This window comes from Grus americana, chromosome 11 (assembly GCF_028858705.1).
Source record: "Grus americana isolate bGruAme1 chromosome 11, bGruAme1.mat, whole genome shotgun sequence".
In the NCBI taxonomy this organism is placed as follows: domain Eukaryota; kingdom Metazoa; phylum Chordata; class Aves; order Gruiformes; family Gruidae; genus Grus; species Grus americana.
The window spans coordinates 6,208,070-6,228,107 of NC_072862.1; the positions used below are offsets into that span (position 1 = coordinate 6,208,070).

The following is a 20,038-nucleotide window of genomic DNA, read 5'->3' on the forward strand; positions in this document are numbered from 1 at the left end:
AGTGTCTTGTTTGAGAGAGGTTAGGTTAGGGAGGACTTTCTTACCTGTTCACTCTTCAACACAGCTTCTAAGCAAACCTGTTTGAGAACATCGGCAAAGCAAAAACTGAAACTCCATCACCTGAAGAGGACAATCCCTCATTCAGCCTGTTTGATCTCCTAAAACCCTAAATGAAGTGGTTTGTGGGATCACTTTTAACATTTGTGGCAATGTCATAGCAGCCTAGTAAAGTGACCAGAGTTCCTCAATACTGATATTTAGGACCAAGTAAATAAACATGCAACAGCAGCCTTGTAATTGCTATAGCTAATTAGTTAATGGTTGTGAGGTGCTTTGAAGATGGAAAGTGAAGAGGTGCTTGGTTATTAAGTCCCAAACACCCCGTAATGCCAGCAGCAGCTATTCTATGGGTCAGCAGAGACTCGCTGCTGCAATAGCTCACCGAGCGCTGCAGAATTTTTCTTGGAGCCAGCAACAAAGAGAAGAGGGCCTTTGATGTGAGAACTGCATTTGGATAGTTAAATCTCGATGAGTTTCTTGTACGCTTAAAAGGTGGTGAGCCTGGTGCAGCTGATTCTGCCGTGGGGCAGGGAGATGGTCTTGATGATGAGGTGTTTTTTTTTTTTTTTAAGGTCCCTTCTGGCCCTGTTTTCCCTGATTTTGTGGTCCAGAGACAGCTTTGCTGAACTAGAGCCTGTCTTTCCTGCTGAGCAGAGGTTTCCTGCATTTTCTCATGTCTGGGTTCCCTACCTGCCAGTGCAGCAGAGCACGGTGCTGGGATGACCTACCTCCTGTAATCCTCCCACTTGCCACAGTTGGCCTCAGAGGCTGTTTGAGCAGATATGGTTTAAGCTAAAAAAAGGCAGCTCAGATGTGCATGACAAAGACTAACCTGATACAGACCTGGAAGTAACAACTTGCCTTAAAATTGCACCTATGTGAAGGCTGCAATCCTTGCCTTTTCTCTTAAGCATCAACATGAAAAAAATCTGAAGGAAGGATGAACTTCAAGTGTGGTTTTTTTTCCCCTCCTAATTTGTGATGTGCCCCTCCTCTTCTAATAAAATATGTCTGGGAATGCTTTGGAGGCTGCTTCTGCATAGCTGTTGCCACACCTGTTGGGAAGGGGAAATTCCTCTTGGTCCGCTGTTGCGGAGCAGCCTGGGGGAGCGCTGCTGGTGGAATGTTTTATTGACAAAGCTGGCAAAAAAACCTTCCTTTCCATGAAAATTGAATTATTTGTTTGTTCACTTTTGAATTTAGTCTCTGCGGGCCAGACCTGCAGCTGTGGTAAATTAACTCAGCTCCAGATGTGCCCTATATATTTTGAGATGTCATTTCCCTGTATCTGTATGTAATTTTGTACATCTTCCTGCTACCCTGGTTTTGGCACTACTTCAATTTTCGGTCTGCTTTGTCTCCTCATTCAGCCAGCAGATTCTGGGATCTCTAAGGCAGGAGACAAGCATCGTGTCCACTACCTTCAGTTATAGAAGGTCAATAAGAAAAAAAAAATCTCTGTATTCATGGGATGGTTCATAGGCTCAGTTTTGTCCTCTATACACAGTTTACAGGATGCAGTAGGTGTAAGGGGTAGCTTTGATAACCCAAGAATCCAGCTGTAAAGTGCATCTCCTTTACTCTTCCAGTGTTACTGCTGGTCCCAGTATAGAACCAAGACCAGGGTTTTTGCTTGTGAGAAACTAGCATAGAAACACTACGCTTAAGATTGCAAGCAGGAAAAAAAAGATACTTGTGTAGTTTTGATGTTTTGGCATTTATTAACTGCCCACCTCTGAAGTCACTGAGTGCATAGGGCTGACAGGACAGGGCTTGGAGTGGGGTCAAGGCACAGATTGCCAGCATGGGGCTCCGTCCAGTTTTTCTGGGTGCTGCACTGCAGCCCCAGTGCACTCGCAAGAACTGGAGGCTGTAAGATCCAGACTGCGTGTGGCAAAGGGAGCTTAGTTACACTAACCTTGTGATTAACAAGTATTGCTTATCGGGCATCAGGGGTGTGAGTACCACCATCGCAATAAAGAACTGTGGTCCCTGCCCTGAGGAGGTGTTCCAAGCTATAACACTACCCTCTCGTTCAACCCCACCTCCTTGGTTCCTGGCGAGTTTTTCCGTGTGTTTTTGCAGCGTGCAGGATCAGGTTTGCAGAGTCAGATGCAATAACGCAAAGCAGCGTCCAGTAAAACGCAATAAAAGGAAGATTTGTAAAGAAAACACACGCGAGAAGGGGTGGGGGGAGGAGGAGGGCAGTGCTGCGGTCTGTGTGTACATGCTGACAGAAGGGGGGGCGCGGGGAGGGGACTCCGGCCCCGCGGGCGGATCTCGCTTTGCTGCGGCGGCGGTCGGGCTCCCAGCGCCGCCCCCGGGCCGGAGCGGAGGGGAGCGGGTCCCGCTGCCAGCGGGGTGTGCACGGTTCATGTTCTGCTCTTTCCCTGCACAGGGGCAGATTGAAGTGGAAAGCGAGACCGTCTTCAAGTTGGCAGCCTTGATTTTGCAGGTAAGAGCCTCGTCCTCCTCCCGCGGGTCCGTTTCTGATCCCGGTAACTTGGGCTTGGTTCAGCTCAGCTGCACTCTGCCTTTCTGGTTTTATCCCCCTCTACAGAGACGAGACCGTGCAGGGTTCTTTATAGTTTCTATGCATTGAGGGGAGAAGCTAATAAACTTGGGAGCTGGTTTTTTTTTTTTTTTTCATAGGCGAGTGAGAGAAATATTTACTTGAGGAGTTTTAAATTGAAAGAGGGGGAAAACTCATCAAGGGAAGTCATTTATTTGGGCAGGTTTGCATCCAATTTATCACTTACTACAATTTAAATGTGTTCTGGAGATCTGGGAAGAAAAGAGTGTAATACTGTAGCTAAATTTGTTACATTATGCTTGTGAATCTTTCAGATTATATGTGTTTCATACCTCTGTTATGTTGAAATATGTCAGTTTTTCCTCCTCTTAATCAAGTTTTGCTGTACTCAGACTTAAGCTCTAGTTATTTACCACCTTCTATGAAATAAAATTCTGTCTTTAAAACATTTAGGGTTTTTCCCCACTTCGTTCTCAGTGACAAAATGCTACAGCAAAGCTGCAGTGGCTTGATCTGCCCAAACTGCTTGTTGTTTCCATCTCAAGTGAACACAATTCCTCTCAACTGCTGACCTGCCCGTAAAGCCGACCTTCAGCTGGATGTGGTCGGCCGGAGAGAGAATTGTATTTCACTTCTGGTGCAGTAAAAGCGCAATTTGACTTGCAATGTGAAATTCATCCCCATTTTGGAAGTGGTTTTATTTATGGTGTAGGTGGATAATCTACAGCTGGAAGTGTAAAGGGCCAAATTCTGTTCTTGAATACATGCAGGCAGCCTACATGCTTTGTACCGAGTGTAACTGGGGTCAGGATCTGGCCAGAGACCTGTGGGAGTGGGGAAGTGAACAATGCTGGGAAAATCGAGGACTTTTGAAGAGATCATGTTTTAATTCTGTCACTGTTTTTCAATTGTAGGAAGCTAAAGGGGACTATTCCAGGTAATAACATTTTCCTTTCTAATACTAGTGCGCTTGATGGATGTGTTTTTCTGTGCTGGTATTGTATTGCAAACAATCAAAAATGGGGATAAAGTCCAGCCGCGAGCAGCGGCTAAAGAAAGTGAAATGTGCTGCTGGGGTGGATAAAATCTGAGTCTGCAGGGTGAGTAATGCCTTTTGTGAGCAGGCTCTGAGTCAAAACAGTTTTTCAGGCCATCCCACTTTGCTCCCCTCCCGGATGTGGCTACCGAAGTGGGACAAGGAGAAAGCTCCCACTCTTTCCTACCAGAAAGCCCGTGCATTGCACTGTACGTTGGGTCCATCTGGGCGACCTTGCCTGCAACCCTGTCCACAACCTTGCCTGTACAGTGGCAGCACGTGCAGGGAGCCGCGGAGCCCGTCAGCTGCCTGTGCCGGAGATCAATGAGCCTCTTTCTTCTGCAGCTGCCCCGCGGGGCCTCCCCCTTCCCGCACTTGACCCGACAGTTGTGTTGTAGCTGGCGAGCGACCCGGTTGCTGAGCTTTAGCTGTCTAAAGCTGCATCTTCGGACTCGGCTTGCCCTTGGAGATCATTTTTGCCGTGCACAGGTTATGATAACCGGCCGTGGGGAGGAGATGGGGTCACACTCGGACCTGTTAAAGCCAAGCAAAAGACCTTCAGTTAGAAACAGCTCGCTAAGCAAATAGAAATTCAGAAGGTTGGCTTTGGTCACGTTAATATTTTACTACTTGCTGAGTTTCCATAGGGGAAGAGAGGTGTGCTTACGCTTTGGCTACAATGCCTTTCAAGAGCCGTGCTTTGAAAATGCTCAGTAAAGAACTATCTGCTCAAATGCAGGGAGCAAGTCACGTCTGGCTGCTAAAGCCTGTAGCGGTGACGTGCTCCGCTTTTCTTTCAGTGCGCAGTTGTCAAGTAAGTGCCAGTGCTGCTGCCCAAGACCCCTTCTTATCCAAATGCTGGTCCCTTCTCTGCTGCAGGACGTGGTCTGTGAATTCCATCACAACCTCCTCCTCTTTTTTTGTTGTGTGCTCACACCTGCAGGGAGGAAAAGAGGTCCTTGTGACTAAGATCAACTGGATGGGCTGGCTGCACAGATGATTTCTGCTCCTATTCATGCTGTAGACCTGCTTTGTGACCCACTGTATATTGCTTATAGCCAGTGTGCTGCGTTTTTCTCTAGAAAGAATGCTCATCTTGCCTGATCTCACAGGGATGCCCTAAGCTTAACTCAGTCTAGGCACAGATAACCAGAGAACCGCCGATCGCTTGACAAGAAGTAACTTGTTAAGCTTTAGCAACTGGTGGCACGTGCTCTCAATTCTCAAGAGGTTAAGGTTAAAAACTGACTTTGTGATGAAAACCTCCCTTATGTGGTTTGAACTTAACACTGACTCCTTATCATTTGCCATAAATAGGTTTGTAAGTATTGCTTCACATGTCCAAGAACTGCATCTGTGGTTTTTTTCCATGCCTCCACGGACACGTTGCAAGGAGTAGATTGCCTCTGGTTACCTTCAAAAGTATTTAAAGAAAATTGGAGGGAGGAATACTGTGCTACAAGAGCGATTTCCTTTTCCAAGTGCAGCTCTTCCCTAACAGTTGCATGAAAATAGCTACAGCAATTGTTTCCTCTGTTAAACAAAACATATGTTATCCCTCCGCAGCAAATGAGCACAGCCAGCTGTCCCAGGCCCCGTGAGCGCACCAGAAGTGAAGGAATTTGATGTTATATATCACAAGTGGTCGTTCAGACCACTGCTGATAAAGCACTAGCTTAATTACCAGCATATCTTACAAAGATAGTGTGGGACTAGTCTCCCCTGCTAAACTCACCATGATACAAAGGATACGTCCTTGCAGCGGTGCCGCTTGTGCAGCGCGGTTGCCTTTGTGGTGTCTTGGGTTTGGCGTGTTCATTGTTCGCTGTTGTTTAGTAATTCCACTTTGAATCACTTTCTGGAATGTGGCTGTTGCACCATTTCTGCTTACGTGAGAACACGCGGGTTAAATTTTTTATATAGGATTAGTGCTGAATGAACATGGGTAAATACAGGAATTGCCTCAAGTCCTAGAGATTAGCTTTCTGGAAGTGAAGAATGGGCCAGTCCAGACAGCACTGGTGATCTCTGCCTGGCTGATTTTCCACACATCCCATAGGGAGCTTTTCCATGGGGACGCATCCCACAGCAGGGTCAGCGTTCCTGCTGCCTTCAGCTGGGAACGCATGGATCAGTACCAGGGTCCGAACGCTTCAAACTCCTGTGGCTCTGCAGTAAGCGCTTTTGCAGTCCGCTGCTCAAATGCTCAGATAACGTCTTGATGGCAGAGAACAGCAATCTCCCGAGAAACACCCTCCCTTACCCCATGCCGAGTGGGTGAGCACATTCTTTTGAAATCTGCTTATTTTCAGTGAGCAAACCTGACGTGTGGGTGCTTGGCGAAAGTAAAAACTTCTGATGTCTACGCCACACAGGTCACTCCGGAGGGACTTTGCAGTCTGGTAGTACTGACAGCGTGAAACTATCAGGGTCTTTGGGGTTTGGCCCTTGCAGGTGGTTTGCAGTAGTTCCCCGGGGTCCTGGACTGGGCTGTTAGGACGAGGGTATGTGCCTTATCGTTCAGAGACAGGCTTTATGTAAGATAAACTACCCAAGTCCTGCTTTGAGAGGACTCTGGCTTTTAAGACATCTTGATAAAACTTAAGTACATGCTTCAAAATTGCACCCGCAGCACGTCCGTTGCTTATGCGCCTGTTCTGGATGGCCCTGGTTTCTCAGAGGCAGTCTAAAGTGACTGCGGGCCGCAGGAGGAGTGATTAATGAAGGTGACAGCGGACCACGATTGATGTAGCTCACTGCACACCCAGTTCCTTTTCCTGTTTACCAAACTGGTGATCCCAGCCAAGATAATTACCCGCTGTGTGTGATGAAGAGCATGTCGCGGGGATGCTCGGTGAGCCGTTGCTCTCCTTACACGGGACACTGTCGGGGCTGCCACGGGCAGAGCGGTTCCTGCGGAGAATCCCGCAGCTGCGATGTTCCCAGCACGTCTGAGATGCTGCAGGTCCCTGGCCCTCCTCTGCCTTCCTGCGCAACAACGGGGCAGGTTTTGCTCGAGAGGAGAGGTGCAATGCTGTGCTCACGTTCACTTTTCACAACTCACCTGTGGCTTCCAACTGACTGTTTCTCTGTTTAAACTGAATTCCTATCAGTTTTCCTCCAGCTCCTGTAATAAGAACCCAAAGCAAAGTATTAGTCATTAATAGTATTTTTGAAACTCTGCATTAGTTAATTGTGCTCCTCTGTGCTCGTGTTTGCAAGCGAAACAGAAGAAAGCTGCGAGCCTGGTTTTACAGAATCCTGGTTTTTAACCTCTATGCAAGGTTTTTAAAAAGTTGCAGCTTCTGGCATGGTTCAATTTTGGGGGGAAAAAGTCCATATTCTATATATCTTAGAAATGTTATTTAAATTTTAAAGAAAGCTGATGTCTTGGCATGCAAACAAAATAATAGATCTGTCTGGTAATTACCCATCATGTAAATATGCAACGTATAAAGTCTTGCCTCCTTGGGAAATAAATGATTTAGCTGTTTTTAGTTTACAGACTAAGCATCTGCCCTCAAAAATGCTCTACAATAGTCTATAGCATTATTTTTCTTTGTGGCTTGATGGAGACAGTTTATAACTGAGATGAAAGCTGACAGTCCTAAATGCTGTCCTTCCAGCATTAGAAAAAAGATTTATTAAAATGAAATTAGCTACAGGGACAATATAAGGAAAGTAACTTTTTAAAAAGTTTATTTTCTGACTGATAATCTCGGATCACGTTTTCCTCAGTAACATTTCCAGGACTGAAACCCAGCCATGCTCCCTGAAAGTTAATTAAATTGCTGGAGGAGGGCTTCCATTTTCTTTAAATAGCTGACGCATTCGATTTTGATTCTGGTCTGTGGGCTGCAAAGATAACTCCCGACTGGTATAACATAACACAGACAAAATAATGAATTCCTGATAGCTGACATGTGCGAGGCACTGGGGTTTATCATTACATGGGTGATAAATGCAGTTTGTAAAAGGAAAAGGTTTGTGTGAAAGACACTCCTGCAAACTGCGGCTGTGGAGTAATCAGTACAGAAACTCCTGGACTTAAAAACTTTACTGAGCTGAAAATTAAGCGCTTGGTTTAGGTGCAGAAAATGGGTGTTAACAATTTGCTCCTAAGAAAGAGTGGGTGCTCACAGTTAGATTTTTGGGTAGTGTTTGCTTGGGAAGATGATTGTTTTGCCAGACAAACTGGAAAACCTCTTGGTAGAAAAGAATGTGGAAATGCTAACTTGGGCAGTGCTAGAAAATAGCTGCTTGAGAGAAGTTAATAATTGTTTGATAGCAAAGCACCTGTTTGATGTACTGCTTACCCCTAGATTAAGGTAGCTTCAGAAACAGGGCACACCTGAGATTTGTTGGAGCCAGCTTGTCCAGCCTGTTTTTGGAAATCTCACCAGGTTCATATGACCCAAACTCCAGGTGTGGCCATGTCTAGGACTGGGGTTGGAGCAGAAACACAAATTTGGACCAAATCTGCCAGGTTTGCATCCTGGAGAGGTCTCAGCCGGCTCCAGGTGGGTCTGTGTGGCATGAATGGAGCCCACCTCATGTGGGGCCAGGCAAGAGCTGGCCTAAGCAAGCCCTGAAACGGGTGCGGCGTGGGTGTCAGGTCCCTGGCACAAGCCTTTTTGCTCGGTGGACCTGCTCCTCTCAGGCTGCACTGTTGGGGAAGGAGACCTGTTGTGAACCTTCACTGGAAGGCTCTTTTTCCAGGGCCGTTGGGATTGTGGATGGGTTACAAGGGGACATCCACGCTGGTGTCCTGCGGAGGCCGAAGACCTGAGCGCAGTCTGGGAGCCTCTCCCAGCCCCTGGGTTTCCTTCCATGTGTGCCGGTGGGTGACAAAAGACTGGTGGATCACCATAGGATTTGCTCTCAAGGTGCTTGTCATAAGCAGCGTCGTGGTTTAGTTTTTGATTTTCTTTTCCATGCAAGTGCACTTTTTAAATGCCCGTGCGCTGATATTTGCAGAGCCTTTCTCCAGCGTGACCCCCTGCTCCCCGTGGGCTGCGTCTGCCTCGCTGTAAATCAGTGCTCAGCGCTCTTGTTGCGGCTCTGGTCCTTGTGCTCCACGGCTGCTTGTTTGCTGAGTGAGTCATTGTGTATTTTGCCCTTCAGCTGTGACTCTGCACAACTTTTTCTTTAAATACCTTGCTAGGCACTCGCTCACAAACCATTAACTCTGGCTCAGTCAAACCCAGCTGTGTGCTTTCCTGAGCTTGCTCTTTTGCAATAACTGATTTGAAACAAGTTGAGCAAAGATTTATTAACTTAGAGGCTGCTTGCTGAGAGGATTGATTATTTATTTCACTTTATTTGGAAACATCTAATGAACTGAGGTAGTAAATAAGGAAGTTGAGGGAAAATCATGTTTGGTGTGTATTTCATACAATGACAACGAATTCCCCTACTTGTCAGGTATCAGATACCCACTTTCCCAAAGAGCGTGCTCTGCTTAATTGACTTTTTTTATACCCTCTTCACAGAGAAGCTGATTGAAACTCAGTAATTTTCTTGATGAGTCACTGGAGTTTGTTTTTGGGGTCCTACACCCCAGTGTACCATGAGGAATGGGTAGCTGAGGGAAGGCAGCAGGCAGAGGGGAGCCGGGCAGGGAGCCCCTGAACTCCATCTCCCTGAGCACTTTGGTGGCAGTTCTGAGATGAAAATGTTGTTCTCTCCCGGTGTTTTATTTATCAATAACAAGTGGAAGTTCACTGTGTAAACCAGGTGCAATTACAAAAAAAAAAAATATTTATGTAGTTTAGCACAAAATTGGGGTCTTGACTTTTAACAGCAAGAGATTGTTTCTTCCTGCTGGTGCTACTTGTAGATTCATACAGTTCAGGGCAGACCAAAGCATACATAGTCTCTGCAATGATGTAATTTTAATGGGTTTTTACAGTTTCCTATTTTAAAGCAGTTCTGTAAAGGCTCCCAGAGAATTCATATAGTATGCTTATTATGCAGCAGATGAATTAGGTGGAAGCACTGGGGGTGAAATGAGGAAAAAAAAGGATTAGATGAAGAGGGGAAAAAAAAGGATGTTTTGAGTAATTTAATAATTAGATCTCATGGGATTTATTACTTGCATATGACAGTGTAACTTTTAATATTTACACATAATTATGGCAGTTTGGTAAGGAACATGCATTTTTAGATTTCATATGCATTAGTTTCCTGAGAGGCAGCAAAGGGGCCATTGTGTTTTGTCCCTCCACAGTCCGTTCTTTTCTTTCTTTTTCTTTAAGGCACTTTTAACTCCAAGAGGCAGTGCTATAGTGCGTACAACCCAGCCACCTAGGGAGGGCTTTTGTATGTGCTCTGCATCCAAAGCAAATGAGAGACAAGGCAAGCATGGTGCCGGAAAATTCATCATCCCCCAAGTTGTCTCACATGCAGGGGACAACTCGGAGGCATTGCTGTCAGGCTTGGAGTAGTGTCATGGCATCCAAAGCCTTAGGTAGAAGATGCTCTCCCTCTTGTCCCTAGGAATTTCTTCAAGTACAGGTTCAGCATTAAAGGACATTGCCTTTTCCTGTTGTAAAATTGAATTTCATGGCTTTTGCATTATAATGTATTCACCTCCCTTCTGTTGAATATCTGGAAAACTTTATCAGGTCTACAGAGATTTTCTCCGGTCTTGCACCGTCAGCTGCGAGCAGGAGTTTGGGCTCTGGTCTGACTCCAAACAACATCCTCACTTTAAAAAAGCAAAACTAAATGTCTCTTACTTTTCCTTCCCATGGTGATTGGGATCGGTCATGTGGGGTGTATTTTGTGCTTTGAGGAAATGGAACGACAGCTTTTCAGCCTCAGCTTTTTTGCTTTTGCAGATTTGTCAGGTCTTTATCGTATTTTGGATACTTTATTTTTCTTGTGGTTCCATGTATCTCTGTATCGGCATGCAGGGCTGTGATAACAGGCTTTAAACTTTGCTGCTGTACTCAGACATGCTACAAACCCACAACTAATATGGCTAATCTGACTTTTGTGTGAACAGGAAGAAAGTGTGAATGTTAGAAATAACAGTCTGTTGTTGCGAGGAAGGGTTTGGGATCCTTCAAGCGTTGTATCAACTGTGAATAATCATCTTTTGGTCTGCAGTAAATCCCTGGGTAAAGCAGAGCCGTTCTGCTTCCCGTCTGGTCTGATAGAGAAGCACCGCTAACGCCTGCTGCGGGGTGGCTGGGCAGCTCTGTAAATGTGCAAGTACTGTCCCAGAGCCGTGGGACTGGGAGCCATCACCAATGATAGGTGTGTTGTTCAAGGAACCGAAGAGTTTTGTCTTCAGAATATTCATATTTCACATATAAGAAGACCTGAGAATTTAGGGCAGGTTCAGGTTGCAGATTTTCTCTAGATGTGGAGAACTGCTTCCTTAGCACCCCAGTTCCTCATCTGCAGAGTGGAAACACGAATGGTGCCTCATGTACCAAGGTGGCCCTGGGAGCAGCTCACGTTCTCATTTGTCTGGTCCTCACGTCCTCAGATAGAGAGGTGCATGCATAGCTGATATGGGAAATGTTGCTTTTTCCTTGGTGCTCTTGGTCCATCTTCCAAAAGCCAACAAGTAGGGTCACCAAACCCATGTGAGATCAGCAGGCACTGCTACCGCTCTTTCTGAGAGGCGGGCAGGGCTCGGGAAGCAGAGAAATTAGCCTGAAAGAGCAGGGCTGGAGGTCAGGCCCAGGGCTCCAAGGCTGTGGTCCAGCCTGTGCTAAGCGTGGGGAAGGGTTGCCCAGCCCCAGCCACACGTTGTGTTTGGTGCAGGTCCCTCTTGAGCTGTGAAACTAAAGCTGTTGTTGCCGCACAGCGTGGGAATCCACAGCACGGCTGCGGCGTAGATGTACAGCAAGCTATCTGCACTGCTTATCATGTTCCTTTTCATGTACAGGGCTTGGAAGGCTCTTAGAAATAAATACCTTCCTGAGCAGGCGGTTCCTCTCTGGCGTGGCAGACTTTGCAGCCCTGCCCCAGGCACGGTTCCCCGCTGGCTGGGGGTTAAGGTTCGGCTCTGGCTGTCCCATGCCAACGGGAGCCCCTTGTTCGTGGCCTTTCCGGACCCTCGTCTTCCTTCAATAGAAAAATAACTTTGAGTGTGCCAGCAGACCATAAACTGAAAGGTTGGTAAATGATGGGAAACGTCTGGCGTTTGTCACAAAAGAGGATTTGTCAGAGAGTGCGTTTAAAAATCCTGCTGCCAAGATCCCGCTGCTCTGACATACTTGAAAGCTGCTAAATCCATCGGGGCTCTCCATACCTTCCCCGCTCTGTCTTCCTTTCCCCCCCTTTTTTTCTCTTGCACTTTTAACCCTGCTCTTTTTTTTTTCCCCTCCGCTGCTTCCTCCTCACACCTGTTTCTTGTGGTACCTTGAAAGGCCAGACCAACCTCCATGGGAGTGCGAGGTTGCCATGCTCTGCCCTTCCATTTATTTTAAGCCAAATACCAAAACCTACGGAAAAGGCACCTGTTGCTGAAGCAGTCCAGCTGCAGTGCGATGGTCCGTGTTGCTGGCTCTCATCTGTGAACACATGGAATGGGAGCACCTTGGAGGTGCTACCCTAAGTCTGGTCACTTTAGAAAGTCACCTTAGGACCAGGCTGAGGTGTGGGCAGCAACACGGGATGTTCTTGGGCTGTTACAGCATCGCTTGTAATCGCGCAGCAAAGGAATTCAGTGGTTATTCTCAAGAAATAGGACCATTACTAACATCATCTGAGTAACCTTACCAGCCCTCTGAAAACTTAGATTGTCCGCTCTTAAGTAGCTAATTGTGTGCTGTTTCTGTTTGTCTTGCTGGCGCTAAATATCTTGAACAGAATAAGAAAAATCCTAATGGAAAGTTTTGGAAGTGTTTTCACGATGCAGGGTAATACTGTATCGTCCTTTAGCTGTGAAGCTCCGCGTTTCCTTGTATGTCACATGCGATTAACAGAAGCGTCTGCTGGTTTTTAGGTGTCCGTGAAATACCTTTCAGGTTAACTTGAGAGGTTGGTTGTTATTTTCTAAAAATAAGGCCACTCTAAATTCTATCCGTGGTGTGCCTAAAATTCACTGCAAGAATTAACCAAATATAAGATAGTGACATTCAGAAAGACACAGGAGAGACTTATTCTAAGGATCACATAGCAACGCAAGGGTAAGTACGTGAGGTCAAGAGGCTTTGTAAACAGAGGAACATCGCTATGCAATCAACTTTCCCCAGTGATAAATTCCTACCTTTAAAGTGTTACAAGCACTGTTCAACAGACAGACACACCTGCCATGGCTGTAGTCAGTTAGAAGTTGTCTGAAGTCCTATCCTTATCAAGTTGTTAATACTTACAGACATGATTGTGGGCTCATAAGCTGTTATGTTGTAGCCCAATATATTGCTTTTGCTGCTCTGGGTGTGTCTATTGCTTTTGATGTTTTATGCTAATCTCATTAACCACATCTTACTCCATGTAAGCTCTTACCTGCGTTAGCAACAGGCATAAGCTCTTTTTGACAGTGGGTGCGGGGAAAAGCCTGGGCAGCCATTGACAAATGGTCCTAATTAGCACAGTTCTGTAAATCTTTGCCTAGCAGGGAGTGTTGTATCACTCAATTACAAGCTGTGAAGATGCACTTTCGGGGAGCATAAATATGTAAGTCTTTTTTAATTTTCAGTAATGTGCTGTAGGCAGAGCACGCCACGGTAGTCTGGCTTGGTTCCTTCCCAGATTTGTGGTGGGGTTTGAGCAAGATGCCTAAAACTTCGCTGTAACATCAGCAGGTTGTAGAAAGCGCGTGGGACTGGTCCTGGTTTGCTGCTAGAGATAGTAGTGCGGAACTTCTATTCGTAGTATGGTACGTGGTTAAATATTGCTATTGGTTATTTTGGAGACAAGCTGTCCTTCCATCTCCGTAGAGCTGGCACTGATGAGTGGGGCGTGCTGACGGAGGACAGCATCCTGCCCAACATTTGTGCACATTGGGACAGAAAATTAAACGTGGACAGTACCAAGAATGTAAGCAGAGGTTTGGCATGAGGAGGGTCTGATGTAGATTTTCATTTGCATTGCCCAGATCAATTCAAGTTCTGCTGGGTATCTGCCAGAGAGAAAACTCCCATTTAGAGGGTGGAATGGGAAGGAAAGGGTTTTCTTTAATTCTTCTCCATAGTGGAAAAATACTTCAGATGAGTTTCCTATGTTCTCCTCCTGGGGAATAAACAGAGTTTTTGCCAAAAACGTTCTGTCCCATTGGCTCTGGGCGGTTTAAGTTTATGTATTGAAATTTTGCCAAGAGCCACCAGTGAAGAAACCCCTCTCTAGCACAGGTCAGATTAAATGCAAGTGGACCCTTCCATTCCAACAGCTGAGTCCTCCTGCCCAGACAAGAACCGACCATGGCCATGCCACATACAACACTGGTGTATTCAGTTGGTAGATAGCGTAGGCGGTTTGACATCTGGAGCTGGGGCTGCCTGCCCTGTGATTTCTGTATCGTCTTGTGGTCGTTGTGAAACCAAACAGGAACAGGTAATAATTCAAGCCGTTGCTTCTGCTATCTGGAGTTGTCACCTCTGGGGAATGGCTGGGTTTTCGAGGGCTTGGGAAAGTGATCCTGAAGGTCAAGGGGGAGACGTGCTTGGGCTCCTTGGTGCAGATGAAGTGATAATGAACCCTGTGGAAGGAGGGGGAGGACCATTTGAGGCTTTTATTATCCCTGAAGCCGTGAATCATCCCAAATGCTAATCCTCAGGCGCACAGTCAGCAGATCTGGGCTGCTGCGTGCCAGCCTGCACTGTCTGAAGGCATACAGCATGCAAGGAGCTGTTCTCTCTTTCTCCCAGGTCTTTTACATTTTTCTAGGATTGTTTTATGCTTTATCTTAGAATTATGCAGAGGGAAAAAAATCTTCATGTGGCTTCTCAGGGACTTTCAGGCCTTATAAGACCATTTTGATGGACTCCCTCCAGCTGCGGATGGACAGGATGGTGTGTCTGAACCTCAGGGCATGAGGTTGGATCCCTTCAGGAAGGCAAGTCCCAAGGGCCAACTTTGCCTTGTAAAAGAAGTGTATTCTCTGCTATTGCAAGAAGTTGAATGGATTTGTTGGTTGACAGAAGAACAGAGAAAGTCCAGCTCTGCCATAAGTCGTCACAGCGCTGTGGACTCTGCCTGCTAACGAACTGCACCAGGGCCCATGGTGCTGGAGGGACGTGCCCCGCGTCGTGGCACAGATGTGATCGCAGCCCTTTGGTCGCTATATGTCTCAGCTCTGAGCCCACAGACCTTGTCAGGGAGGTGGATGTGCTGGCTGGTTTACGTTCAGTGGTAGATGTTTCCATATTGATGAGCTGCTACTTATCACTCAGGCGTAGCTAGTGCCCTTGTTTTGGCATTTGATGGGGATAAGGTAAGTAGCTACTCAACCGGGTCCAGAGGCAAGGGGCCCCACTGGATGCCACGAATTGTGCAAAATGTGGCATTTCGGAGCGTGGTAGGATGCGGCTGCCAGGATTCATGGCATTTCTGCGGAGCCTCAGTGACAACAAGGCTACTGGCCCTGTACTAGTTGGTCAAGAAGAGCTTGGGACCTCTCCATCCAGCTGTGGTGGTGGTGGGAGCTGGGGGGGAGGTCACCTGTACCCCTGCCTGCTGCCTCTGGCAGAGCTCAGCTCTTGCTTCCCAGCATCAGCCTCGTTAGTGCTTCAGCCCTTCCTCGGGTGTTTTATTGTTTGCTTGCAACGGGATTTCTAAATTGGGGTTTAGAGACCAACCATTAAACCTCTGATGATGAATATTGTGGATTGAGAATCTATATTTAGAAGAATAGCCCTTTTGTTTGGTGAAAATGAGCTATTTTGTTATTGCTTCCTTCCAAAACCTCTCCTACTTCACTGTATTTCCCTGCCAACCCTGACTGCTACAGCAACCATTGCAGTTATGAGTCAGGTTTAAAAATGGAAGGAAATTTTAATTTTAATAATCAATTATCCGGTGAATTTGTGATTGAAGTTGGAAGGGACCTCAGGAGGTTATCTGGCCAAACCTCCTGCTCCAAGAGGAGTCAGCTGTGAGATCAGGCCAGGTTGCTCAGGGCTTGGTTTTTTGGTTTGGGGTTTTCTTTGTTTATTTTTTTGCTCTGGTTTGAGGCCTCAGGAGGGTGTGCTCCATCTGCATTTTCATGCGTTCCTACAAACCCCTGGTAATCTACCTTCTCACTGCAAGCTGAGATGTCCTGCAGCCTTTTGATCGCATCAAAATGGGCTTTTAAAGGGTGGAAAAAAAAAAACCCTTCAGCTTTTGTGAGCATTGGCTGTGTTTAAGCATGGAGAGAAGAGATCCTGATTTTCTACCCAGCTGTCCCTGTTTGCGGCACTTGGGTGCTGGCCAGCTTGCAAAGAACAGTGCATATTCCTGGCAGAAGAACGCCGGCCCGGCAAAGCTCAGCAGCAACAGCTCCTCGGCGTTAATTGACCCCCTTCTTGGCAACTTCATCAAAGACGCTGAACAATAAATAGACTGTTGATTGAACTGTTTCCTCGTCCCCAGAGGTGGTCCTTCTTTAGTCAGGGTTGAGGCACATTGTCTGGGCTGGGGAAGAAGCTTGCAGAGTGATTAGCCTGTGCTCGCCGAGGAACAAAAAGCTTTAATTTACTGCGCCTTCCATGTGACATCTGCCGCGTGAGATGGAAACGTGGTAGGGGTTTGCTGCCGCCTCCGTCCGCAGAGGTTCGTCTGTGGTGCCCACGGAGCAGATTTCTGTGCCCCGGTTCACTCTGCTGACGCACAGGGTGCTGGTTTTGAGGGAAGAAGGGGAACGTAGCTCAGATGAAATCTCTCATAGTGGAATCTGATGAAAACAGAGGTCGGGAGCAGGAAAACACCTTCAAGGAAAGCCTGGATGCAGAAGTCAAGGTGGATGCTGATGGACGTGACCGATGCATTCTTTACATAGAAAAGTCATGTTCGTGCTTGTTGGCGCTGCTGTGAAGGCATGCAGAAATCCTGCAGAAATGAGGCGTGCGAGTTTCAGCTGACTAATTAATGGAGCATATAAGGAGAAAATATTAAAGTATTAACTATTTTACTGATGCCTGTAAATAGGTTTTTAAGTATTCTGCTGGGGTTTTTTTGATGACAAATTGCATTCGCATACTTCAACCCCCTTTATTTTGTTCCATACTGGGCTTGCAGTCCAAAATATTTGAACTTTCTGAGCAGTCCAGAAAAACTCTTTAAGTGAAACTATTTTAAAGTATATGAACTGAAATGCTTTGTTTTGGATCAGATCAGTGTTAAACTCTGACATTTGACAAATACCATGCTGCTTCATGAAATATATTATCTAGAGACAGGATTTTAGCTAAAGATAGAGCAAAAATTAGCACTCCAAGCTTTGCCTTTGGGCAGATGCTCTCCTTCTGTGGCTCTTTAAGGCTCGTTCTGCACTCAGCAAATTGAGTGTGTGCAAAATACGTACTGATACGGCGCTCCCGCCACAGTGGCCGAGAATCACGTGTCTGTACGATGAGTTAAAACATGAGTCTGCATGACACCATATACATCACTGTCATGTGAGAGGGCCTATAGAGTTACGTCGCTATGACAGCCTGATATGGGGCAATGCACCGTGTGCTTGGGGAGGAAATACAGCCCTTTCCTTGTGCTGAAAGTAACGATTGCATCTATGATTCACTAGCAGTGACTCTGTGTCACTTTTGGTTTTTAGTGATGAAAACACTAGAAAAGACTTGAAGACGCTGCCTGTCTTTCCTACCAAGACACTGCAGGAGCATCCGTCGCTCGCTTACTGGTGAGCTATTTAATTTAAAATGTTAATCATTGTTGTGAATGGTAATGACAAGATCACTTTTGAACAGTTTTGCAAACTCTTTTAAAAGTTTTCAGCTTGTATGATACAGGACTTGGGAGTTAATTACTCGTGTTCAAGCATTTCCAGTTTTTAGAAGGTTATAAATTATGCACGACCCGATGCAAATCCCTCATTGAAAATTCATTCAATTTAAATTGCTGGATCAGAAGCTGCTGGATCCAGAGTATGTAGGGGACCACGCATTAGAAAGAGCTGAGATCCAAACTCCAGCCAAGGCTGGGTGTGCAAAGAGCACTTTGCTCTTCAACTGTCACACAGTAGAGCCTCTGCGGTGGCTTGACCTTCGCTGGCTGCCAGGTGCCCACCCAGCTGCTCTCCTCAGCAGGATGGGGGGAGAGAACAAGCGGGAAAAGCTGGAAACAGAAAGACGGGTCCAATTTTGTGGCTTGAATCTGCTGTAAAGGAACACAGCATTTGGGTTGAATCAACCATATTGTTTCCTTGGAATTGATGCCCTTTGTGCAAGTTTGACTCCCTCATTTGTTTCATTTTTTTTGGCTTGATGTGTACCTGATGGATTTTCAAGTATATCAGGACTTGCTTATGATTTATTTTTTTCAGAATGAATGCTGCTGGGTTTTTCTTTGCTTTCAAGCGTCTTACACTTAAATGCATATTTTATTTCATGTTCTGCTAAAACAAAACATTGAAGTATTTAACAGAAAAAATGCAAAAAGGCTATTGCTGACAGATCTTTTTTTTTTACTTGTGAAATGTCAGGGGGAAAAATACACTGGAATGAAAACATTTCTTGGTTTAACTTCTGCCTTACATGTGGAACATTAACCATCTTTTGAAGTTTTGGTCCTTTAGAACATGAAAATGAATTTATACAGTTAGTACCATTATTCTGCAGCAGCAACTGCAGCAGAGCAGGCTGATCCGAAATGATTCATTAATTAGTCTGGAATGCGGCGTGCAATGGCGAGGATCAGCCGGGCAGCTCCACGCTGCTTAATGAAGGGTGGGAAAGAAATCTGTAAGAAACAGAATGTAAACCAGAGCGAGAACTATACAGAGGGACACTTCTCTGCATGCTGAGCAGGCGTCTGAATTTCGACAGATGCCGTCACACATGAAAAAAGTCACTGAGCCTCTAAATTGGGTTTTGTGCTTGTTTTGCAGTGAGGACAGAGTAATTGAGCATTATACACAAATTAAGGGTCTGACCAGAGGACAAGCCATTGTTCAGTGAGTATGACACTTGTTAATTTGTGAAGATGATATTTTTACTTCTTTCTTTTTTGCTGAGAATTGGCATTGCAGGCTGCTTTGGTCATTATTGATTGTGAACTTTACCATTTGTACCTGTCAGATTCTTTTTTATTGAGTTATGTTTCAAAGTTAAATTATTTGAAGTTTCAGATTTCACAGGGTTGCAATTAAGGTTTCATGTCCTCATTCAGATACCTCAAATATAAAGAAATTATTTGGACCATACTTTATTGGAAGACTCTTCTCCATACCCTGCTTGCTATCAATTAATTTTCACACCAAACTCCTAAGGGCGAGTATTACCTTAGGTCCTGTAAAAAACCCCAAATGCATGTTTGTTCAAATGTTCAGAATTTGGCTTTCAAAAGAACAAGGTCTTCCAAGATGCGTACAGAGCCTGTGGAATTTTATTTTTAATTTACCGTGAATGTTACTGTACTTCCTACGGGCAAATGCAGTGGGATGTATTACGCACCGAGAACTCTGAGATGATTGCCATGGTTGCACGATGTAGACAACTCGTAGTTTTTTCTCGTGTACCTTGATGCTTGTAACTCTGTCTCAGTAATTTAGGGGTCTTTTTCATAGGAACGAGGGAAAAAATTGTTCAGTGGTTGTCTGAATTGCCTCATGAAACAGTCATACAAATGCATAAACACTTTCATTTGGAGCCTATCCGTTGTAACCGAAGCACCATAATGGAATAATTATAGGCAGGTCTTTACCGGCAACATTTCCCAAAAGGCGCACATGTTCACTTGAGAATTTTTACTTTCAGTTCTCTGACCTTCTGATAAGAGACTGAACGTCATGTTGTACGAGAAGTTTTCCATTCGCTTTACCTGGGCCAAAATACCATTTCTTTCCCTGAGCCAGGATACTAAGTTTTTTCCTCAAAACATGGGCCTTCAATTAGTAAGACCTTCAAAATATACAAACGATGAATGACATGCCCTGAATATATGTGTGAAAAAACTATGTTAATAGAAATTATTACCTCCAGAGAAAATCATCTGATACACTGTAAATCTGTCTACAGGTACATGAAAGTGGTAGAAGCTTTGCCAACATATGGAGTTCATTACTATGGAGTAAAGGTTAGTAAATGTCCATAGATAATGTGATTGCTTAACTTATTTCATGTGATTATGTTCCTATAGGAGTAGTTTGATTCAGTACTCTCCTATCAGAATTAAATCACCAACTTTTCAATCTCTGTAATTTTTCCCCTTTCAGTATTCTTTAAAAATTGTTTCCAGAGGGCAGCAAAGCATTATGTGCGACAGAAGACAGAAAGAAATCTTTGTAAAACCTT

At 45.4% G+C, this 20,038-nt stretch overlaps 1 protein-coding gene across 9 annotated transcripts in view; it reads left to right on the forward strand.

Moving 5' to 3' along the window:
* FRMD4B (FERM domain containing 4B) overlaps positions 1–20,038 on the forward strand; it is a 134,582-nt gene that overhangs the window by 88,848 nt on the left and 25,696 nt on the right. For 8 of the 9 annotated variants that reach the window (XM_054838342.1, XM_054838341.1, XM_054838344.1 and 5 more), the window contains exons 6-10: positions 2,459–2,515; positions 3,508–3,530; positions 17,344–17,427; positions 18,634–18,699; positions 19,763–19,820. In XM_054838342.1, coding sequence (XP_054694317.1) covers positions 2,459–2,515; positions 3,508–3,530; positions 17,344–17,427; positions 18,634–18,699; positions 19,763–19,820 — 288 coding nt within the window. The remainder of the gene's footprint in view (positions 1–2,458; positions 2,516–3,507; positions 3,531–17,343; positions 17,428–18,633; positions 18,700–19,762; positions 19,821–20,038) is intronic. The other variant, XM_054838347.1, reaches the window with a different exon arrangement.